At 41.9% G+C, this 25,240-nt stretch overlaps 1 protein-coding gene across 3 annotated transcripts in view; it reads right to left on the reverse strand.

The window, feature by feature from the left end:
* The window catches only part of CDC14A (cell division cycle 14A), a 169,911-nt gene that overhangs the window by 48,334 nt on the left and 96,337 nt on the right, over positions 1 to 25,240 (reverse strand). For all 3 annotated transcript variants that reach the window (XM_040626989.1, XM_040626988.1, XM_040626990.1), the window contains 3 exons: positions 18,754 to 18,841; positions 10,672 to 10,902; positions 2,516 to 2,654 (listed from right to left, as the gene is read on the reverse strand). In XM_040626989.1, coding sequence (XP_040482923.1) covers positions 2,516 to 2,654; positions 10,672 to 10,902; positions 18,754 to 18,841 — 458 coding nt within the window. The remainder of the gene's footprint in view (positions 1 to 2,515; positions 2,655 to 10,671; positions 10,903 to 18,753; positions 18,842 to 25,240) is intronic.

Consider the following 25,240-nt stretch of genomic DNA (forward strand, 5'->3'; position numbering starts at 1 on the left):
TGTATAAACTTACATGCTAGTTTCTTGTCTGCTCCTTCCACTAGTGCTATTACCCCTGGGAGTAAAGCACCTTCTCTGGCATGCTCCTGCGGCCACCCCAGGCCCCGGAGTACGGCCCGACAAGAGCGCACATCTGACAAACATCTGTTGGACGAATGAACGTCACAAAGGCACGAAGCAATGTATTCTGCTAGGAGGCACATCAAGACACAGGCTTGGAAAGGAAAGGGTGAGAGGAGAAGAGGACGCGAGAAGTATGCCCAGTCGAGTAAAGCACAACAGCACCTCTGGTACCACTCAGAGCGAACAGCAGACGAGACCCCTGCTTGGACGGACGTGATCTAACAAAGCCTGGGGAAGCCTGGGACTGACGCAGGCATCTCCCCTTGCTAGCTCTGTAAGAAATACTGTAACACATGAAGGTCCAGTGCCTCAAAGAACCTGCTTTCAGGAAGGTTCTGACCTAAGCGTTAATGACTTATTTTAGGCCTGATCTTAATTTAATAACTTTCATTAACAACAGATTATAATGCTTCAGTTATGCAAGGAAGTCACTCCTGTACCTCAGTTCTTACAGAAAAATACTTAAGAAAACTATAATATGGACTCACACCAAAGGAAATATCCTGAGTTTTCTAGCTGAAAAAAATGAAAAAAAAAAAAAAAAAAAAAAAACTTTCTTCAGCATAGAGCGCCCTTGCCTCATAACCTAATGTCTTCTGTTGTTATTTTGAGATGTGGCAGAGAGAGGAGGCATAGTAGGGAGAGGGGGGAGGGGGGAGGGTACAGGCACACAGCAGGAGGGTGGTGGTGGGAAAATGAGGTGCAATTCTCAGCTACATCTCCTCACCTTGGGAGCCACACCTAGCAGAGTGCCCGGAGCAAGGCGGGTATTCAGTAGGTACCTAATAATGGAACATTCTTCCCAACAATGGTTTTAAGAGACTGATGGAGCGTCTTTACGAATCAGGCTTAGTAGTGCCTTGATTTCTGTTTCCTAATCCTAAGGCCATTTATTTTACTTTAGTGAGCAATTAGTACAACAAGCTGCTGGCAGGTACACAGCCCCGAGCTCCACGCTCCAGGCAACATCAAGCAAAGAGAGGAGATCCCTGCCTGAGAATCTGAAAAAGAATACATCTCTAAAATAATAAAATTACTTTATTTGTATCTCACAGGTCAACCCTAGAAACCTCTGTCTTCTTAATGATCCTGTTCTTGGTATTTTTTTCTTGTGTATTCATTACATTTCTTTTTCATTCTTTGAAGCGAAGGTATAAAGTCACATGTCCAGCACTGTTTTCTTACCACCCCCCTCCCGGGGCCTGGCAACTACAGTCATTCCTCAGCAGGGTTCCTCAAATCCTTTATCCGGTTCAGATGCTTGTGGCTTACTTACAGCATCTTTCTGTGAAAATCGCCATCATTTGTTTCTCACCAACAGAAAACGATTTAAACAGGAAAATAATTAATTATAGCAAAAAGAACGCTATTCAAGATATACCCATAGCAGCATAAAAAGAAAAAAAATAAAATTTCTGTATAAGATTATAGTTGATAACACTTTAGAGCTGGACCTAAATCAGCTAACGTTAATTTCATCTCCTTATTTTATTAAAGGATAAATCAGTGATAATTTCTAAAATTTTACAGGGAAACCAGAAAGGATCGCTCTCTTATGAGTTAAATCTCTCCACCTAATGGGCCGGGGTTTGACAAATAGTTCATGCACACGTGAGTGAATGAATGAATGAATTTATAAGTATTCTTCCAAATAACGGTCATAAAACCACTTAGTGGCATGGCCAGGACTAAAACCCAGTTCTGTTTTTCCTTCCTCGGTAACTCATAAGTTGCAGCTACTTGAGCAGTTTAGTTCGTTGTCAGGAAAGCAGCAATGTCACCGAAATCACTGATGGACCTTAGTTGTGGTTTTTTTCATTCTGCTTTTAGACATGCAAACAAAAGAAAAGAATGAAAAGTGTCAAGTAGGATGACATAAGAAAATTGCACTGTAGCCAGATCACACATAGAAAATGACAGAAAAAAGGTAGGCAGAGATGGCTCTGTGATTTTCTTCTCTCACCTGATCTGAGATATAAAAAAGGTACAAAGTGAGAATGCATTAGCTGTCAAATCAACAATATTCCATTAGAGGCACAGACTTCTCTCACAGTGCAGCCATTTTATAACCACAGGCTTGACCTAGTCCACAACCAGGAGAACACGAGGTAGAAAATGATCAGAACGAGGACATAGGGGCGCCTGGGTGGCTCAGTCGGTGAAGCGTCTGCCTTCGGCTCAGGTCATGATCTCAGGGTTCTGGGATCAAGTCCCGCATTGGGCTCCTTGCTCAGCGGGGAGCCTGCTTCTCCCTATCCCTCTGCCTGCTGCTCCCCTGCTTGTGTGCTTGCTCTCTCTCTTTCTCTCTCTCTGTCAAATAAATAAATAAAATCTTAAAAAAAGAAAAAAAAAGAACGAGGACATAATATGATAACAGACGCCATATACTTACTCTTCCAGGAAGTGCTGCTGGGGTCCTATAATGGAGCCTGGCCGGCATATTCTGATCCAAGCAATTATTTCAGCGTGTGTAAACCTGTAATGTTTCATGACATAACAGGCTATCAATGTCCCTGTTCTTCCAAGACCAGCTGCAAGAAAAGGAAACAGACCAAGAAAGACAAAATGTAGCAAAGGCACCCACAGAAATCTTGAAATCAAACCGTGCCCAGAAACTGCAATGGTTTCAAGTATAACATAAGTGTTTTAAACCCAGACAATAACGTAATGCTTTTTACATGATGTGGGGTTAAAAGATAATTCTAACTCAAGAAATCTTCTAAAAATAGATCATATAATTAAAATAAGCCAATATAAAAGCATATAAAAATCAGAGCAAGGGTCTCAAAAAACGATCAAGTTTAACCCCCAGGGGCCTTAGGCAAGGCCTGTCATGGTGAATATTGTTAAGGCAATGCGGGTTCCGTGACAAGCACTTGCAAAATATCGCCTGTCAGGTATCTCCACCCTGCCCACCCTGGACCCCAGCCCAGGCTGAGATGAATCTATAGTTAATAGTTTGGCTGTGTGACCCCTGAGTCAGCCGTGTAACTGACTATATTATCATGGCCAATGTTAGCTTATTTAAATGGTTAGGGTTTTTTTTTTTTTAACATACTGTAGAATAAGGAATCATAGAATCAAAGTTGGACGACACCACAGATGTCATCAAGCCTCATCGACTCCCTAGCCCACAACTGTTTCAATACCACCTCTATCAGACGGATATCCAAGCTCCCCGGCACTCCATCGCACACCAGGATTTCATGATTTCCTCAGTCAGTAGGTATGGATGGAGCCCCTACGACCTGCCAGGTATGTTCTAGGAGCTGGGGGCACAGTGACAAATAAAAGAGACATGCTCACCGCCCTCGGGAGAGCACCGTTCACTGAGGAAGAACAAAGCAAACAGAGTGCTCAAATTTCATTTCCCCGGGCTCCTGCATTTTCTAAGAACTTTGGTGTTAGCTTCTGTGCTTTATGTTGAATGCACTCTCTGTTACATAAGATTAAGTAACACGGTTAGAAATGCCTTTCAAAAAATGACTTTCAATGAAATTTTGGTTATTTTCGTGAACTCTGATTTCTTCAAGGTGTTTTTACCAATTGTTGTATTTTTTCCCTCTCTCCAAAGAAATAAAAGTGATACGACTTGATTTGCATTTTAGCCAATCTTTAAAAAAAAAAATACACACTGACTTCCTCCTTTTGCAAAAATATTCAAAAAATTTATCAAGCCACAGGTTCTTGATAGTGGTGGTTGTTCATATACCAGAACAACGGAGGCCCAAAGATACCAACCAATTGACTCATACAGCAAGTGAGTATGGAATTCAGGACCAAGATTCCCCCATGGTCCTGATTCTCACCCTAGAATTCTTTCCACTCTTGGCTCACATTCTGTCACTCATTTTACAGGTACTGACTGAGACCGACGTTGTACAAGACACCGTGAAAGACCTGGAAACAGAAATATGAAGACAAGCAGGATGCCTGCCCTCAGGAAGCATATAGGACTGAACCAATAATGCTCATTTACAAGCATTTACTAAATCTTTCCATATCTGGCTTCTTGGAGTTAGATTCAGTACCGTAAATTCTTATTTAAGTATCATCCATGAGCAAAGCAGTATGCGGAGTTATTTTTCCACTACTTAAAAATCTGTTTGTATCATATACACTATTACTTTTTTTTTAAGATTTTATTTATTTATTTGTCAGAGAGAGCAAGAGCGAGAGCGTGAGCACAAGCAGGGGGAGCGGTAGGCAGGGGGAGAAGCAGCTCCCCATTGAGCAAGAAGCCTGATGCGGGACTCGATCCCAGGACCCTGAGATCATGACCTGAGACAAACGCAGATGCTTAACCGACTGAGCCACCCAGGTGTCCCTACACTTTTTCTTATAGAAGAATAAAATGGCTCTGCGGTGCCTGGGTGGCTCAATCAGTTGAGCATCCGCCTTTTGGTTTCAGCTCCGGTCATGATCTCATGGATCATGGGATCGAGCCCCAGGTCGGGCTCCCCACTCAGCAGGGAGTCTGCATGAAGATTCTCTCCCTCTGCCCCTCCGCCCACTCGCACTTACACTCTCTCTCAAATAAATAAATCTTTAAAAAAAGAAAAGAAAAAGAAAGTAGCTCTTTGTTTTTAAGCATTAAATTCAGCTAGTCAAATGCTTACTCAAGATGCCCAGGACAGGGTTCTGCTCATAGAATAGGGATATAAGCAAGTATAGGACATAATTTTTGATCACGGTGAGTATCAGAGTAGTTGCGGAATACTAAGCAAGAAACAATAACAAAGAAATGAAGTTTGAACTGAAACTGGGCTCTCAGAGAAAGGAAGGGGGTACTGTGTGAGCTGCTGGTGTCTTCAAAGAATGTGTGATTGCTGACACAGACGTTAGCAGACTCTTAAGAATAGGAAGGTCACAGAATATTTTCAGCAGAGGGTGTGATGAACGAAAGCCTGGCTGGAGAACGTGTCAGTGGGTGCCGGGTGCAGAATAAGGTCGGATGGGTGGAAAAGGCCAGAATAAAGAGCACCTCTGAGCCAAGTGGAAGGGCCTGGGCTTAGGTGAAGTAGGTTCCCAGTCGTGGGCCAGAGGCACAAAGGACTACTGAGGTATCGTTAGGAGTCCCCAAAGCCAGGTCCGCCGGGCTCTGAGCACTGGTTAAGTCACATCCCCTGGCTATCTGCATTATTATTCTCAAAGACAGGCAGCTGATGCTTTGATGAACAAAATCCAACCCATTTTAAAAGTATTACAGAATTTGTGATATTATCAACAGCTAATAAACATACAACTGCTAACATGTAAAAAATCTGTATTTTTTCCTTTAACCAATGGAAAGGGCAAAATAAAGTTGCCATGTATTTGGGGGCAAGAAAGTGCCATGATAAAAGCAGATGGATTTGGCTGCAGCACAGGGCCTATGTTGGAAAGTACAGAGCGGGGGAGCCAGGGAGCGGCTGGGGGGCTGGGGCAGCAGGGCGAGGTGGGGCAGGAAGGCGAGGTGGCCGGAAAGGGCACAGACCTCGGTGATAAAAACGAAGAGCTGAATTAGAAAGACATTTGGACTGGGTCACAGGGAAAGTCAAAGATGACTGATATTTCTGGCCTGGAAAACTGGTCCAGGTCAATTTCATCTGTGAAAACATTTAGTTAGAAAAGGAAACGGGAAAGTTGACAGCTTTATTTTTAACATGTTTAAGAATCTTTTCCCCCAAAAGGAGAAGCCCTTTTGTCAGCTTCGCTGGTCAAATAATAAAGAGTATCTTCTCTAATCTCTCCAGTACGTGGAAACACACAGTGTCTCAGCACACCTAAGATACCATCAAGTTGCCTAACGGTGTGATACACCCCATTAGTTAAGTTCCACCTAAGTAAGAAAAAATTAAGCTATGACATGCTACCGATTTTCAGATCCATCCTAGTTCCATAAATGTGAAAGTGTGAAAAAGCTCCCTCTCAATCAGTGCTTCTCAGTATTTTTTTCCTTATTGCCTCCTCCACGAGCCTCTTTAAGACATTTTTCCTGATCATCTCTCATGAAATTGTACTGCCACAGTACACTGCATATCTCTATGTACTGTACGTAAATCTGTGCTTCATACAGAAAAAGAATGGTTTCTCCCCACCCCCCTGAAAAAAAAAAACTCTCCTTCCTTGGGGGCAATAATGCCAGGTTGAAAATACATATGAAAATGCAAATGAGGGCACCTGGGTGGTTCAGTCGTTAAGCGTCTGCCTTCGGCCTAGGCCTGGGATCAAGCCCCACATTGGGTTCCCTGCTCCACTGGGAGCCTGCTTCTCCTTTCCCAATCCCCCTGCTTGTGTTCCCTCTCTCTCTGGCTGTGTCTCTGTCAAATAAATAAAATCTTTAAAAAAAAGAAAAGAAAAGAAAATGCAAATGAAATTTACAGTCAAATAAAATTACAGTCAAGCTCATGTTTACAGATGCTGGACATTCCCTTCCCATTAAGCCTTCCTTTTTAAAAATTATATTTACAATGTTTTATTAGGGGTGTGTGTGTGTGTGTGTGTGTGTGTGTGTGTGTGTGCATATGTGCAGCCTGTTTCCATCTGAAGTACCTTTTCCCCCGGACCAAATGTCAACATTCTTTAGAAAAGAGTAAAATTTAATTGTGGTCTCACTGGGGCTCCTCCTTTAATATCAGAGTGAAGAGTAATTTGCCTTTCTCTTTCTGTCCAGAGCAGATCCTCCGCGTCTGCAGAGGTGTTAACTCTCCGACATCTGACAAGACTACAGGTAATCGTGCGGATAAAACACAGCGAGACGGCCTGCTGTAGGAACCTCGGAAGGAACCTGCGTAGGAGCCAGCGCGCAGTGCCTTTCTCGAGTCCCTCCTTGGAGTCACCAATGTGGGTGTCTGTCTGGAGAGGAGATGCTCTTTCTGGAGGCAACACTACCTCTCACTGCTGCCCTCCCTGGGCAGAGAAGGGGCTGTCCCATTCCGTCGGGTAGGCTCCTAGCCACACACACAACCAAAAAAGGTGGTGCAGAAAATGTTCAAATTTCTCTGAAACTAAAGTTGCTTCCCCCTTTTAAAAAGAGTCTATAATTTAGATCTATAAAAAGAAGGTACTTAGCACTCAATAGTTAGGAGCTCTTACCACAATTCAACAGAATAGGAACATTTCACTAAGTTTCTATAAAAACTTTAACAAATTTCTTAAAGCATTCATAATTAAAGGGCTCCCTGACACAGCAAGACAAGACGTTGAAAGTACTCTATTTATACCAAGTTAAATGCTGATTCCCTTACAGTCCGGGCATTTTCTGAAATCCTGCAGACTACCAACATCATACACCAGAACACCACAGAGTTTCCATTTTTTAAAAATTATTATGTGTGCTGGACATTTTCAAAAAAATCATAGCCGTCCCTTTTATCAACCAGAAGGTGAACTACAGATACTGGATCATTGGTCAGATTTCACACATTCCCAGCAAATCACTTTCTAGTTTTCTCTCCATATGGCACTTCATGCTGCGGCCTGACCTCTTCGTTCCCTTTCCAGCAGCTCCCGAAGTTCATGTGACATAGGGTAAGATTCTCTCTCCCTCCTCCTTGTACTTCAGTTAAAATGCTCAGCGCTGCTTCAATTCCCCGAAAATTAAACTGACTTAATTAGGGCAGATGTCAAAATAATTAACAGGCCTCTAGTAAACAAGTATGCTATTAAAAGCAATACAGCTGTAATTAAACCGAAGGTGTGATCTTTATAAAGGAGTCCCACATGTGTGTACTAGTGGAAGCAAATGAAATAACATTATGCAAAAGATGTCACCACATGTGAATGTGACCTTCCCATACAAGAACTCACCTCAGTGCTAACGGTTCTGATCTTAAATAAAGACATATAAACCTCTGCAGTATAAAATACACACACACACAACTCATACACCCATACTGTATTTTTTTAAATGTTAACATTCACAAATATAGGATATGATACAGAGAATACCTGTAATAAGAATGTTGAACATCAGAGAGTTTCATTTTTATAATTTCAGGTAGGTGAGAAATGCTATCGAGAGAGATACAGATATCCAAAAGAAAATGAAAACACTAATTCAAAAAGATATATGCACCCCTGTTTATTGCAGCATTATTTACAATGGCCAAGATACGAAAGCAACCTAAGTGTCCATCGATAGATGAATGAATAAGGAAGTATATATGTATATATATCGATATATGTTTATGGATATATATATAGATATATATAATGTAATATTACCAGTGGTAAAAAAGAATCAGATTTTGCCATTTGCGACAACATGGATGGACATAGAGGGTATTATGCTAAGTGAAATAAGTCAGACGGAAAGACAAATAGATGATTTCACTTATATGTGGAATCTAGAAAGAAAGAAAGAAAGAAAGAAAGAAAGAAAGAAAGAAAGAAAGAAAGAAAAAGAGCGAGCAGAAACAGACCCATAAATACAGAGAACAAACTGGTGGTTGCCAGAGTTGGGGGGAATGAAGGGAGGGATAAAATGGGTGAAGGGGAGTGGGAGGTACAGGCCTCCAGTTAGGGAATGAATAAATCACAGGAATAAAAGGCACAGCATAGGGAATGGAGTCAATGGTATTATAATAGCGTTGCGTGGTGACAGATGGGAGCTGCACTTGTGGTGAGCACAGCATAATGCATAAACTTGTCCGATCGCTATGCTGTACACTTGAAGCTAATATAACACTGTGAATCAACTATGCTTCAATTAAAAAGAGAAAGATACTGAGTTTTAATGACAGTTTTGCCTTTCTCCTTCCATGAATTTGTCAATCCAGGACATGACACAGAGATAAGCCCTATCTATGACTTGGTAATCATAAAATTAATTGAGTAGGAAATAAGGCCAAATTAATCTGAGGAAAAATACTAATTTTGGTGACACAAAAATAAACTTTGAAAAAGAGCACACGAACATCTCCTACTGAACGTTGGTAGCTGCTATAGCCCCAAGGACTCTCAAGGTCCACGTCTGAAATGTGTAAAATGCTGGCTTTTTCTGGGGCCTGGGCAATCTTTAACAAAATGAGCTGGAAAGGCAAAGTTAGGAGTGCAAAAGGACCCCATCCAGGACAAGCCAGCTCACCACCACCCCACTGCAACCTGATTAGAACTGAAAGCACTCTCGATGATGAGCGAACAAGATACCTTGCTGGCCCGAGCCCCCCCACCCCCCATCAGGGAGCTAGGACGTCCTGCAGGTCAGGGCCCCATCCCGCCAAGAAATGGGAAGAGGAGGGATGGCGGCGGCTCCATGGATGTGGATGGAGCCTGACACAAGGAGCTCTCCTCCGAATCGAGGCCACGTGCAGCTCAGTGCCATCCCTCCGGGTCCCTGGCAAAACGCAGCTTCCCGTTGCCACTCACATGTCAGCCAAGTACCTCCACCTACTCAAATCTTAAACATAGAAACAAAGGCCTACAAAATGGTATTTTAATTTCTGTCAGAACCAAAGCCATGCTTGTCTGAATAAGTCAGTTACAGCAGCACTATGCACTTGAAAAGAACAGTACAATCCCCAACACCTACTAGACAATTAGCATAAACTCCACAGAAACCAGTTATGCAGGCTCAAAATCATGAGAGCAGCGCCACCCAGTGGCATGATGAGATGCTGCATGTGAGGAACTAGCCTCCATCCCAGAGTGGCCAGAGATGTCTCCAGTCACTCCAATCAAAGACCCCAGTAAAAGACCTCTCATCGTGCTGGAAAATCTAAAATGGAATTTGATCCTCCTCAGAGCCTAACAACTAGGCTTTCTGAGTAGAAATTTTACATTTGCTGAGTAGCCAACATGAGGTTGTCAGATAAAATGCAGAATGTATGTTCTATGACATATTCTAAACATTCCAAAAAAAGTATTCCTTCGTCTATCAAAAATTCAAATTTAACCAGGTGTCCTGTATTTTTATTCGCTGAAACTGGCAACCTTAGGGCTCCTATAATCTGAAAGACCCCTGCCCGAGAAAGTACCCACCCCTAAAGAGCAGAGATTCGTTTACATAACCAAGTCTTTACATAACCAAGTTCACTCAAAGAAACCGTTAACACATCTGCAGCAAGCAAGCTCGCCAGCGACCCCAGGATGCTTTTCCCGCAATGGGCAGGGAAGAGACACTGATCTGCTATGCAAAAGACCAGTAAGGGAAGGGGGGAGTAGAGGGCAAAATGGGGTCCAGATGGCTGGGTCCTAAATGGGAACATTAAATATCACATGGGTGGAGGTCGGTAGAAAGGAGATGAGGAAATCTGGAAGAAAAAGAGGGGGGAAAAACACTAACAACCTTTTCCCCTTGACAACTGTACCTAAACAAGGTCTTCCTGCCGAGCCACAGCCCGGGCCACGTGGTGGTTGCCTGGCGTCAGCGAGCAGGAGCTGCTGGGTAAGGTAAGGCCAGGGAAAATCCGACCTGCACCGATTATCCACACCCAAACAAAGCTTGCCTTAGGAAGGGGTTATTTAACTGGGTTTGTGTTCCAGTTTTCTCAAACAAACGAAAAGACTCGTGTTCTTTTCGGAAGACACTAGCTGGTTTGGTTTTGCATGACCGGCCGCACGCACCTTTGCAGTGAACCGCGATGGCCCCGTCGGTGTTCTCGCAGATGTTCAGAAACCTCCGCACGATGTTGTCGCTCGGCGTGCTGCCGTCTATGAAGAAGAGGTCGTAGTGCTCGAAGCCCGCGTCCGTGAAGCGCTTCGCCTCGTAAATCTTTTTGTTCAGCCTCACGATGGCCGTCACGTTGTGCTTTTTGAAATAAGGAAAGTAGGCTTCAGGGGCGTGAAGAGGATAGCCTGAAGGGAAAACGGAGCTGTGAGCAAAGGCACGCGCCACAGACGCACCCGGGAACGCGAAAACCCTTCACTGTCAAGTTCATGAATCTCGACAGAGAGCTCAGGAGGAAAGGGCATTTCCTGAGAGAGTAAGAGGTGGACGCACCTTCCTAAAGCGGCAGCCTGCGGAGCTGTACACACACACACACACACACACACACACACACCACGGGAGGGGGCAAAACCTTCTCTGAGTATTGGGAATCGCTCAAGAAAATCCGAAACCTCAACCCCTCCGATTCAAGCCCGGGGGGCAAGCACTCCTCCCAAGCCAAAAACAAAGGCACTCCCAGGACACTTAAAGGTCAGAGGTGCCCGGGAGGCCTGCGGGCCTGATTCTTCGTGCTTTTTCTTCCTCTTGACTTTTGCCAGCGACTCCTTTCAATCTACAGTGCAATCCCCCACAAAAGAGATGAATAATTATTAAGCACCTACCATGTATATCATTTCTTTTAATTCTCAAAACAGCCTGTTAAGGTAAGAATAGTAAACCCCATTTCACAGATGGAGAAACGAAAAACGTTGAATACTCTTTTTGTAGACATCATTGTTTGGGGGAGGGGGTGCGGGGGTACAGGTGGTCAGCCCCTAAACGGCGCTCTGGTTCCAGCGGATCCAGCATCGTGTGAGAATTCCCAGGAGCCACGGAGTCAGCTGGGTTACAGACATGTGACTTAGACTTGGCCAATCCACCAAGGTGACTGCTGGGGGCTTTGGCCCCTGCAGATCTGGCCCGCAGCCTCAGGGACTCACAGGGGACTAACTTCTCAGCACCCTGATGACCACATCTGAAACATGTGCAGGCTTCACTGACTCCCAGCATACAGGGTGAGACAGTCTCATTCAGAACTCAATCACGATGGGGGGCCCCCTTGCGCCTATGGGTGGCAGCAGCCAGCAAAGTAAACCAGCAATTTCTGCACTGTGTCCTTGGCCATATTTCCTGCTTCCTGGGATTCTGCATGTGCTGGTCATTTCCTATTTTCCCTCAGCAGCAAGTCAACCTTCCCATGCTAGGGCTGGGGTCTGCAGAGAGCATTTGCAGCTGGCCCACTGTCAGTTCAAAATATAGGAGGCATGAAGCAGGACTGGAGTGACGAAGCCAGAGGAAGGAGAAGGGGCTTCTGTCTGGGGGCCAGCAAGGTTTCAGCCGCAGAAGACAGGAGCAGCCAGAGCTCCCAGTTCAGCATGGTACTCCCGGTACCAGTCGCCAGCTGCCTGATCTCCGCTCCTCAGGCCCCAAATGCACACACCAGCTTGGTGGCATTCCCTTCAGGGCTCCCACTACCAGCCTGGCTCCCCTTCCAAGCCCCCAGATTCTGGTGACCTCACTTTCTACCTCTCTAAAGGCAGGAGCTCTTTCCTCTTAATATTCTGGTTTCTTCAGTGTTACCCTTCTCCTTTTGGCCTTCTCTCTAACAAATCCCTTGTGTTAAATTCCCTCTGTTTGAAATGGTGTAGTTTCCATTTCCCTGCCTGGACTCTGCTGAGACATTCTCTCCCTTGGATCCTGTTCATTTTCTAGGCCTCATTCTCCAGCCTTCCCTTGGAGGCTGTGAGATCCCCAGCATCATTCCAATCAATGCCTTTTTGGTTTAATTTACCAGAGTTGGTCCTGCTGCCTGCAACCAAGAGTCCTAACTGGTATATTTGGCCAAAGTCACACATTGGATGGAGGCAGAACTGGAAGGCAGATCAGACTACTCCACGGCCCAGATACAAGATTTTCACAGGCCATGCTGCTTCTGGGCAAACAGGTAATACACAGCTTATTTTCAATCTTCTGCGTAGAAACAGTAACTTACACACACATGTTTAGAGAAAATGGATGCAGTTTTCTACTTCGGAAAAAAAAAAAAACCTGTTTTCCTACTTAGCTCAAATTATTTTCCAGCAATAGATTTACAACCTGAAGGAGAAAAGAGCTGTGATTGGTGATGTGGGGAACAAAGGCAAGAAAGAAACGTAGATTAAGTTTCCTTATAACCTGCAGCCCACGGACAAATACTTGAGACAGGCAGAGTAAGCCATTCCTCTAGGAACTCCCAACTCAGTGCTTTGCTAGAGGGAAAAACCCTGAGTTTGACAACTGCTAGGCCTCGGGCATCCTGTGAGTCTTTAGCATATGAAAATCCTCTTGGAAACTTCCTTTGTCTTTACCTCCCACGATTCCAAAATATCTAATCAATTGCTCCACACCATCCCTATGCCGGGGCAGATCTTTCTGCCCACGGGTCCTGTCCCTATGCTGTAATAAAAATACCTCCTTGCGCTGAAAACGTCTCAAGAATTCTTTCTTGGCTCGTGGCTTACAGACCCACTTCAAGCCACATCAGTTGGCATAAGAAATGAGCTTTTCTATCAGGTAAGAATGGGAAGGAGAGGACTCAGAAACCCATGGGAAGTCTTCCCCTGGTGTGGCAGGCTGATGAGCACTCCTGACCCTGGGTTTCTAGCACACCTGGCACCTCTGTGACAGCATCTGTTACCAGATGTACTAATGGTTGGTTTGGTGTCTGTCCCCTCCCCTCCTCCACCAAGAAGAAGAGGAGGAAGAAGTTTCTTCTTATATATTAATTTCTCTCAGGAGTAAATGGCATTATAGGTAATATACCTAAAACAACTATTAAGAGAAGCTATGTGTATATCTGGGTTAAAAAAACTGGACGGTTATCCAAATATGGCAATAGGACATTGAAATAATACCAATAATGATAATAATCATAACTCACGTTTACTAACCACTTACTATGTGCCAGGCACTAAACGAAGTGCTTTATATGGATCATCTTATTAAACCTTGCAATTACCCAGTTATTGCTGCTTAGAAAAGTAAACTAGCCCAGGCACACACAGCTAGTAAGAGATAGGGGCAGCATTTGAACCCTGGCAGTCAGATTCCAGGAACTGTTTTGGGGCTGATTTCAAGTAAGATCCAACTTGACTCTTAGGTCTCCAAATAAAGGAACGCTATATGAACAGTAGGGGCTACACTTCCTAGAGTTGGTGAGCAGGTTTCTTTAAAATCCTCAAAACTGTTTCAAGTGAGTTATAACCCACGACAGTGAAAATATCCTATGACCTCTGAATTACTGTTTGTGGGTGTTATCAATGCATTTGGGACTGGTTTTAGCCTCCTGCAGAGCGGAGAGCGTATTCATCAGTCCCTTTTTCCATTTGGCCACTAGACGGCGCCCTGGCATCAGTAAAGCACAGAGCCCAAGAGCCGACCAGACACAAAGGCAATTTTCAGAGCGGAGAGATTTAAAATTCCTCTCTTCCGAGCCCCTCATTTAAAGTTAGAACCCCGAAGAACAGCAGTCAAACGACTAGTCCACCAAGTCATTATTAAAGTATAAATCTGGGGCGCCTCGGTGGCTCCCTCGGCTAAGCATCTGCCTTCGGCTCAGGTCAGGATCCCAGGGTCCTGGGATGGAGCCCCACGTCGGCTCCCTGCTCAGTGGGGAGTCAATTTCTGCCCCCCCTTTTGTGCTAGCTCGCTCTTTCTCTCTCTCTCAAATAAATAAAATCTTTTTTTTTAAAGTTTAAACTTCAAAATGGGCAGATAAATGTAGGAAGCAATAAAATGTTTATTTAGGCTCATTAATGAGAAAAATGTAATCAGAATATCTGCTATCATGTGCCTGACACTATGCAAGACACTTCGTCTAGTATCTCCAATCGCCGCGAGATGCCTGCATCGTGCATCCTATTTCCCCGGTTTGACATCGAAGGAAACTGAGGCTCAGAGAAGTTGTAGAGCTCTGTCTGGGAAGTTCACACAACCAGTAAGGGGCAGAGTCGGGTTCCACTGCCCAAGCCACTCAAATTGTTGCCACTCCCTGCCTCAGGCTGTCTTTCTCTGTGCTTGCTTGCTTTTTTCTTTCTTTCTTTCTTTCTTTCTTTCTTTCTTTCTTTCTTTCTTTCTTTCTTTCTCTTTAAGAGAGGAGAAAGACGTTGCCACCTGAGAGTTTGGGGGATTTGGGGGAAAACTGGAAATCTAAAATATGTTTCATTCTACTGCTTTACTATTCATGTAGCAATGCAAATTTATTTAACCAAAAAAAAGGCAGGGGTCTTCTCGTCCCCACCATCATAACAATGTGAACCAAGATGATTGTAACAAACTCTACTTGCTCTGTGTTGACACAACACACACATAAGACTCTTAAAATGCATTCTGCCCAGATCCCAGGATTTTAGGGCTTCTTTGGCTACATCCTAGCAACAGCTATTTGAGTGTTAATTTCTGTAAAATCTACCTTTTCTATTAACAAACCCCTAACATGATTTTCAGCCTCCTCGGGAACAGTCTCTCAATTAAAAAAAAAAAAAAAAAAGCAAGCACCTAGATTTCACTGTAATTGGATCAAGTTTATTAATTACATCACGCAATTATTTTCTTCAGCTCAAAAAAGACTTACAAAGTTAAAGTCCTTTTACAAAAAATCTGATGAAGCTTCTAGTGACTATCCGATCTTAAAATGGGGAGTCCAGGAAAATGTCAATATTTACTAATAGCTGCCTTAAGTGAAATTGTCCTAGATATCATAAAAAACAAATACTAGGTAAACAGCGCTTTCAGACCTTCTTTTTCTCAATGTAAGAGGGCACAATAGATGCATGGGGGGGAGAGATACATATAGAGCAGTATCTTAAGTGTTTATTTCTAGATTATATAATTACAGGTGACTTTTTCTCTGTATTGCTTAAATTTTCCATAGTGAACGTGTACTTCCTCTGTAGTAAGATAAAAAAGAACACAGAATTTGGAATCAAAGAGACCTGCATTTGAATCTACGCACTGCCACTTTCTGGCTTGTAAATCTGGGCAAGTGAGGTAGCTCCTCTGAGCCTCTATCTTCTCTTCCCTAAAATAACTACTACCCCCCCAGAGGGTGGTTCTGATTCTTAAAGAGATGACACATACACAAAAGGATTGTTAGCCCCATTCCTGGAGTATAAGCAAATGTAGCCAAATTATTTCCCAACATTATAATATGCAACCAAAAGGAATTTTTAAAGATTTTCGACAACGAAGAAGGTATAAGCTTCCCGTTATAAAATAAACAAGACACAGGGATGTAATATACAGCATAGGGAATACAGTCCATAATAATGTAACAACTGTGCATGCTGACAGATGGCAACTAGACTGAATGTGGGGACCAGGTCCTAATGTAGAGAAATACCCAATCACTATCTTGTATATCTGAAACTAATACAATATTGTAGGTCAACTGCTCTTCGATTAAAAAAAAAAAAAGAATTGTCACACAAAATATTCTTAGCCTTGTATCCTACTTAAGAATTTAAAGGGGAAAGGAGAACTACAAAGAAATGTATGAACATTTGCCAACCATGAACAGTGAGAAACTGTAAACAATGTAGATATCATTCAAAAAGTAACAGCATTATGGCACATCACTGAATAATATACAATGCAGTCATGGAAAAGTATAATAACAAATCGACATTCACTACCATGGAAAGAAGGCTGTGATATGTTAAGTGAAAAAAGCTGATATAAGACAGTAATCATGGGGCGCCTGGGTGGCTTAGTCAGTTACGCGGCCCACTTTTCATTTTGGCTCAGGTCATGATCTCAGGGTCATGAGATCGAGCCCTGTGTGGGGCTCTGCGCTCAGTGGGAAGTCTGCTTGAGATTCTCTCTCCCCCTCTCCTCTGCCCCTCTCCCTCCTTCACCCTTTCTCACTCCCTCTCTAAAATAAATAAATATATACATACATACATTTTTTTAAAAGACAGTGCTCATGATGCTATGCTATAAAGGAAGAAAGGTTTGTGTGTGTGTGTGTATGTGTGTGTGTGTGTGTGTGTGTGTGTTCACTGGAAGAGGGAAAGAATGTGCGCACACAAATAAAGAGAAGCAGATGAAAAGAAATTTAAAATTCCCATAATCCCACCACCAACTCCTAGCCCTAGAAAACTTGGGTAGAATAATTATAGGTCATTTTTATGTGCTTTTTATTAATTCATCAGCATTTTATTTTTTAATATAAGCATGTATTATCTCTCTAAAAATATTTTAAATGATTCTGTAAATTACACCTCTCATCTTCTCTTGAAGAAAATGTCATAAAACACAGGAATCCTATATAGCAAAATTCTTACAACTTCATCAAACGGGCACCCACCAACAAAGCCTCCACTGAAGCCACATGCCTTCTAAGATTTTCTGGGTCTGAGTCAGATCATTTTGCACAGAAGGCCAAAGGTAAACTGAATCAATTCTGTCTTAAAAGACCAACTGCCAAGAAAGCAGTTTCCTTAGACACTGAACATGTCCCTCCTGGGGACATGAGAACCCAACATGATAGAGGTTGATCAGTGTCTGGAACAAAATAGATTCATTAGCAAATTCAGGAATAAGAAGATGTAATTCTGGCTTCAGTATAGAAGACTCCTATTTGGTAGCTTAACTCCCTAGACTCACATTACCCATCACAGGGAAACCATGATTCAAACAGAGTTCCCTGGAAGGTATGTGGTGGGTATGAACTCAGAAGCATCTCCGGAAGCTCAAACACATCAGCACATCTGAATGCACGATTCACAACAGACAAGGAAAGTGGATCTTAGAATTAATACTTAGGAAGACAATGGTGATAAAAGGAGAATAAATCAAAACTCAGGGTTTCAGATTATGTTCCCTCAAAAGACTGATGTTCCAGGTCTATGACCAGATAAAGAGAAAAAAAAAAAAAAAAGGAGCTATTATGTTCATAGGTGAAATTTTCTAATTTTATGTACTCCTCCCATAAATTATTCTTAAACCTTTGGTGCCTATCATTACTTATCTTCTAGGAATGTTGGCAGATGAAAATCAATAAATAGAAAATAAATATAAATGGGAAAACTCACAGAGCTGAGTCTGTTTCATTCAAGAGGCTGCTTCTTTGTTTTGCTTTTTTTGTTTTCCTGAATATGTGTGCCCCTGGCCATACACATAGTTCAAACGAGTAATTTAATTACTGTCAGCTAGACAGGTGTTCTCGTTGTCACAATGGAACTAAATAGATCAGTGTGGTGGCAATGTTTAGGAGCCCAGCTCTGAGATGGAGTCCAGTTCCCCCTATGACTCTGGGCAAATTCCCTACTCATAAGCCTCAGTTTCTTCCTCTCCAAAATGGTGATAAATGTACCTATATCTCATAGAAGTGTGTATTAAATGAGATAATGTGGTGCTTAGACGGTAACTAGTGTATAGCAAGTACTCAATAAATGAACCTATTGACATCATCACTGTTGCTGTCCACCAAAGAATACCCTGATGCAGCACTCCACCACCGAATAAATCCCAGAACCACTGACAGAATTCAACAATCTGCTTACTAGCTTGACCAGCTTGCTTCTCAGATTCTTCTTTGATAACTGGGTCAGGTAAAGTGCCTATTTATGACAATTTAAAAATTTTCAATTTTTTTTTTTTAGATTTTTTTTTTTTTAATTCATGAGAGACAGAGAGAAAGCGAGGCAGACGCAGAAGGAGAAGCAGGGAGCCCGATGTGGGGCTCCATCCCAGGACCCTGGGATCACAACCTGAGCTGAAGGCAGACACTTAACCAACTGAGCCACCCAGGCGCCCCCAAAATTTTCTAGTTTTAAAACAGGATTATAGCTCCACCTACTAAACTATAATATTTAACATACTAATTACTACTGTTCAATTTTTTAATAAATAAATATTCTTTGGAGACTATTACCAAAAGAAAGGATTATCTGAGGAAATTAAGAAATTAAAGATGAACTGAAATAAATTGTTGGATGGTAAAGTAAAGAAAAACCTACCATTTTCAACTTTGCTTTTTGGATGTGGTCCACTAAATGCTAAAAATTTTCCTGGAACAATCCAGTTGAAGTCACCATTTTCAACTCGCTGGTAGAATTTTGTGAGAAAAGAGAAGAAAAATATTTTATAATTCTTATACAATTTAGGAAACCCTTACAAATAAAACTGCTTTTCACTCTGCTAGTACTATTAGACATACATGAAGACAAAGTAATAATACAGCTTAAAATAAAAACATGCATCCGATTCTCAAAATGATATTTCAATCCGGTTCAGAAAAAGTTTTGTTATCTAGACAGTTTGAAAAGTTTTAAAAACTTTACTTAAAGTGGAGGTACTTTGCTTAAAATAATTCTGTCTCCTGGCTACTCTGCAATGAAATGAAATGAAAACAAACATTGCTTGTCTCCACAATAAGTAAAGGAAAAGAAGATAAAAGGAAATATAAGCACTTTCCATGAACATGGTAAACATATGAAAAAAATCTAAAATATCAGGGTCATAATGAACACACTTTCTTTTTTTTTTTTTTTTTTCTGTTTTTATAGGTTGCTACTGTTGTCAATGCTGACTTTCAACTGGGAAACGGAAGGAGGCAGGAGTGAGGAACACAGGATCATCAAACCTTGGAGGTACACCACAAAAGAAGTCAGCCAAGGTCTCCCGCAGGGTTTGCAAATGCAAACAGCTACACAGGCCAGGTGAGAGACATAAATAAAGGCAGGTGGCTCCTCAGCTCTGGCTAAAGAGTCGCCCTGCAGGAAAGGCTAACTGAATGTGGCTGACCTGCTGAATGGGTTTTCATGTGAATCTCTATGTATTTGATGTTGACTATTTTAAATTAAGTTTTTAAAATAAAATGAAGCCAAATGAAACACACCTGTGGGCCGCCTTTGATCACCAGTTGTCAACCTCTGGTCTACACTCTCTAAAGGATCCTCAGAAAAGGGTTGAAGACCAGGGAAGGGGCCCAGCATCCTCCCACTGCTCGATTATCTCCTCCACTTCCTTCCCTTCCCGATGGGCCTCTAAGCCCATGGAACACTGGGGCAGGGCTGAAGGTACCCAAGATTTGCAGGAATTGAGACACATCTGTGCAATGCATCATAAAATATATGTATCACTTCTTCTCATAAGCATTCTTTAGCCCACCCACAAGCCCACCCCCACCCCACCACCAGGCCCAACTTCTAGTCCCCATCTCCACCCCAGAGGCCCTCTAGCACTGCACAGACACCTCCCCAGGCTGGGAAGGAAAGCAGTTCTCTTTACCAGGTCAAGACTATTCATTAAAAAGGCTTTCTCTTCCACCACCACATGGCACATACCCTCAATGGTAGGAATATGTATCAAATACAGTTTTCATTCTACTGTAAGAGCTTTTAGGTATTTGTTAGATTAATTGGAGTAATACCATCAAGGAAATGGAGCCTCTACTTTAATGACTTACACTACTATCATCATTTACAGTTTTCATGAAAATCAAAACCTAGCTGTACAATTTCTATGTTTAAAATGAGATGTTTCTTTCCAGCTATAAAAAGTTATAAATGAAACCTTACATGACACCTTATAAATGTCTGAACTGCATTAATCTAACTATAATAAATACAATATCCCCATAATACCAGAAATAAAATCTTAGAGCTACTGAGTGTTATGATTACATATGCCAAATTGTATCTCAGGCATAACTATCTACTCATAACAATTTGAACAAAGAATCTCTAATGCTCCAATATCCCTCTTAAATAATTAATAAGCTTAAAACATTATTTAAAATTTCAAAAATAAAGGTATGCTGTAATCATCAAAAGGCTAAAGGCAATTCTTTATGAACAGTAAAAGAAAATAGATTTCTATGTTCACTACTTCTGTATCCTTGACCACTAAGTAAACCTAGATAAATATATTGTGCTACCTCTGTTTATTTGGATTATAGACATCCACTTGGTTAAACAGTAACCTTTTATAATCAATCATATGGAGAGAGACAGTGGACTCACTAAGATACATTCACAACCAAAAGAATATGTTTGCAAATCTGCCTACCCAAAAAGATAAACATTAGATAATATTGGACTATATTCAGTAGCTTGGATAAGGTGGATGGAGTAAACAATGAGATTTGGGTCTTAGATCCAAATCTGAAAAAAAATTAATAAGAAAGTTACAGCTTTCAACTGACTAATATAACATAAGCTTACTTCAGTAAGCTTCCCATATTAATATTTGTGCCTCCTTTCACAGTGAATTATATAAATATCAATATTTATCAATAATAAAATATTTAAGATGACACAAATTGGTTTTCTAATTAAATACACACACACACTTCAAAGAAATCTCGATCAGACAGGAACTGAAGGTACTTTCCAGCCCTACCACATCTGACAAACATCTCAGCAAGGATGAGGCAAGAGGATGGTTTTACCTCTTACGTTCCAAAGCCTACTACTGCCTACCAAGTACTACGTAGGAAACTGCACCTGCTCTTCACTATAAGAAAATAAAATTAACAATTTGAATTCCTGTAACTGATATACTTAAGTGTTAATACTCACTTTACTATAGGATTCTTCAGTCTACAAAAGATTCAGTCTACAACCAGATTTCTTTGAAATAGCTAACTCTGCTGGTGCATTTAAAATATAATTTGAAAAAAAGAAAAAGAAACAGAAATCAAGGTGGCTTATAAAGTAGACAGTATTAAAACTGAAAAAATAAAAAGAAAACATAATTTGACTTGAAAACATAAATTTTTACAACTTTTAAGAAATACATCTACGCCGGTAAGGCATGCCTCTGTCGTAATGGTCGCAAATACATTTTCAGTCCCAACACTGAAAATCGTTTGGCCTTTTACAATTGTAATGAACAGACAGTAAAACAGGAAAGATAGACCTTGAGGTCAACAATTACAGCATTGATTCCCTTTATCAACAGATATGTTTTCTAAGACAACATGGACAGTGTTTAAACACAATCCAACATTCCTTAAAACATTTGCTGAGTCTTTATTATATGTCAAGGACTATAACTTGGTGTCACACATAAAATAATAAAAAGTACTTTCTCTGTGCTCCTAAGGAGCCTGAAAGCAAGTGGAAGTGATGAAGAACAGTAATAATAATAGGTGCAAATACATATAAAGCACTGTGTGCTAGGCACTACTCGGTTACATGCAACTCATTTCATGCTACAGCAACCCTATGCGGTGGGTGTGATTAGCTCTACCTTGTACCCACTGCTATAGACTGAACGTTCGTGTCCCCTCAAAATTCATATGTCAAAACCTAATCCCCAGTATGATCCTATTTGGAGGTGGGGTCTTTGGGTGGCAGTGAGGTCATAAGGATGGAGCCTTCATGAATGGGATAATCGTTGCCCTTGCCCTTCTACCATGTGAAGACACAGGAAGAATACGGCCACAGCCTCCAGCACTGTGAGAAATAATTGTTTGTTGTTTAAACCACCCAGTCTATGGTATTTTTGTTATAGAAGCTCAGACTAAGACACCAATTAAAAAAAAAAAGTTGCATTACACTTTGAAAAGAGCTATAATAGAGGTATATAAGAGATTTAACAATGGCACAAGACTATTTGAAAAATCAAAAAGAACTACCAAGTCTTCTTTTATTCATTAAAAAGTACCTTCCTCATATTTCCCTAATTTCTAAAACAATAAAATAGTGTCAAAGGTATAGTTGTATCACATAAAGACAAACATGCTGCAGTAATTGGCACTTTATGTTCTCAAAGCAAAGCAAATATTTGAGTTATTTGGTTTAAATTAAAATGCCATGCCATCTGGCTTTAGATAATTAAGCTCTAGATTATTAATTTAGATTTGCTTTGGAGAGAGACAGTGTGGTGGAGGGAAAGAGTGCTCACTCCAGCTGGGGTGGGGAGACATGAGTGGTAGAAAACACTTAGGCGGCTGCTCCAGCAGCTCAGACCAGTGACGTGTCTGCTGATGTAGGCCCCAGGAGGCCAGGGCACGTTTGCAGGTGCCACTGCGCAAGACACGGCAATTTGAGGCCACAAGCACATAGACGATTGTTAAAACTTGGAGGCAGGTGCCCTCACTCGGAGAAAGTGTGTTCAACCACAAACCAGAGCCCTAAAGAAGGGCAGCGTTTCAGGTGGGCAAAGGAAGAGAAAGTGCTTGCAAAGGAGACTGAGAAAGATGGCCAAAGATGCAAGGAAGAGAAAAGCAAGAGATGGAACCTTAGAAGTTAGGGAAGGAAAGGGAGCGTCCAGAATTAGAGAGTGGCCACAGGACAAATCAAGTAGGAGGGAGACCAAACACAACCATCTGGTTTGCTGACTTTTCAATGAGCAAGGACAGTTTCATGAGCCTTACAAAGGTAAAGGACAGACCATAACCAACCGACTGACTAATAAGAGAGTCAAGACTGCTCTCTTAAAAAGCTTGGAGGTAAAAGAAGGGACAGAAACTGAACAGCAATTAAAGAGGAAGAAAAAACCATGGGAACTTCTTAGGACAAGGTAGACCTCAAACCATTTTATAGAGGTAACCAACACGATTTTTGAACCAGCAACGGGAATACTGGATTAGTAGATGTGGCAACACTGGGTCCCTCCACATCAGTAGCTGCAGCGTCCGGGAAGGAGCTCTGCTTCCTTGAACTTGTAGCCTTTAAATGGTATAATCAGTACTACAGGATAACTCCAGGGAAATGCTTCTAACAGTTCTTTGAGTAGTCAAATTCCTGTGGGAGGCATACCTCCACAGTTCCTCCAGGTGGTGAGGATGTGCTCACCTACCTGCACTCTGCAGCTTGCTTCACTCCAGCTCTACAGCAGGAATTCACAATAACAAGGGCGGAAATTCCCACATTTCCAGTTCCGTAATCCGTGAACAAGAGGGCAGACCAAGCAAACAACACCCAGATTACATTCTAGTTTGGTAGACAAACTCTAATCCAAAGCAAAGTCTTGAAACATCACACCTCGGTTGTTCAACATCAGTAAGTCCTATAATTGACCTGGGCTGGCACATTGAGCAATGGGAGACCTAACCTTCGTGCTCAAGGTACTAACAGAAGGCCATCCTTGGGAGTCCAGACCACCCAGTTAGCTTGACAATTTACTTATTAATTGCAATGAAGGATGACATAGCCAACCTGGAGATAGTCTCTGCTCATATATTAAACTTAATTGATGACAGCCTGGTTGAAGATTGTAATACCTAGCAATCTGTGTTGCACATCACTGGTTTAAAAAAAAAAAACAACTCACTCTTGGGCGCCTGAGTGGCTCAGTTGGTTAAGCACCTGCCTTTAGCACAGGTCATGATCTCAGGATCCTGGGATTGAGTCCCACATTGGGCTCCCTGCTCAGCAGGGAGCCTGTTTCTCCCCCTCCCACTGCCACTCCCCCTGCTCATGCTCTCTCTCTCTCTCAAATAAATAAATAAAATCTTTTTTTAAAAAACTTAAAAACAAAAACAACACTCACTCCTGAAGCATAGATTGGCCGGTAATGAAAGAAAGAAACATCATTTAAAGATGTTGTCTACCACAGTCAGTACCTCTTTCCCCAGGAGTGTTACTACAAAATCAGAATGCACTATCCATTGAAAAGTAGTTATCGTTAACAGATTATATCAAATATCCTGGAAGGTGCTTTACTCCTGTTTTTAGTATTCATTCAATCATTTATTTATTCTTTCATTCTATAAACATTTAATGGGAGCCCATTACGAGTGTACTACTCTACTGGGTTACTTACTCATACTAAGAGGAGTTAAGACACGGTTCCTGAGCTCAAGGAGGCAGAGTGCAGGGAAGACACAGATGTATAAACGGAGTATCAAGCAACATTGTGTGAGAAGAGCTCCCACAGAGCAGAGAATGACTTAGAAACATCTACGTAAATATGGTGGGCAGGAAAGAAGGGATCACAGGCAGGAGGGGGATCGAGAGCATGTTGGAAGGCACAAAAGCATGAAGAAGTGCTGCTGTCCGGGAAGCTACGTGGATTTGGGTCTGAGAAGGGAAGGGAAAAGGATTAAGAGTGGAGGGAAAGGAAAACCCATGTCAAGAGGGCCTTTGGGGCCATATTAAGGAGTTTGCATTTCCTCCACACTTTTGGTCAGTGTTTAGCCCATGGAGGACTTAATGTGGGAGACTGATATAATCGGACTCAATTTCTAATTTTCTGATAGTAATATGGAAGAGGCCCAAGAGTCAAGACCCACTCCCAGACATCCAGAATTGACCAACACTTCCTTGTAAGCCGTTCCCACCTGTGCGCCATTGTAATGTGGCTAAGATAATGTGAAATAGCCTTCTAGAATAGCAATGCTCTTTTCCCAAAAGAATACCCTATAGGTGAAGACAGTCAATAATAATGACTTATAAATTGCTAGACTATCTCAGGAGCAAAATTTTCCACATTCAGCCTGCCATGGATGGAGAAATTCTGCATAGACAACTAATCTGATAAGCACAAAGACGG

This window comes from Ursus maritimus, unplaced genomic scaffold, assembly GCF_017311325.1.
Source record: "Ursus maritimus isolate PB19 unplaced genomic scaffold, ASM1731132v1 scaffold_12, whole genome shotgun sequence".
In the NCBI taxonomy this organism is placed as follows: domain Eukaryota; kingdom Metazoa; phylum Chordata; class Mammalia; order Carnivora; family Ursidae; genus Ursus; species Ursus maritimus.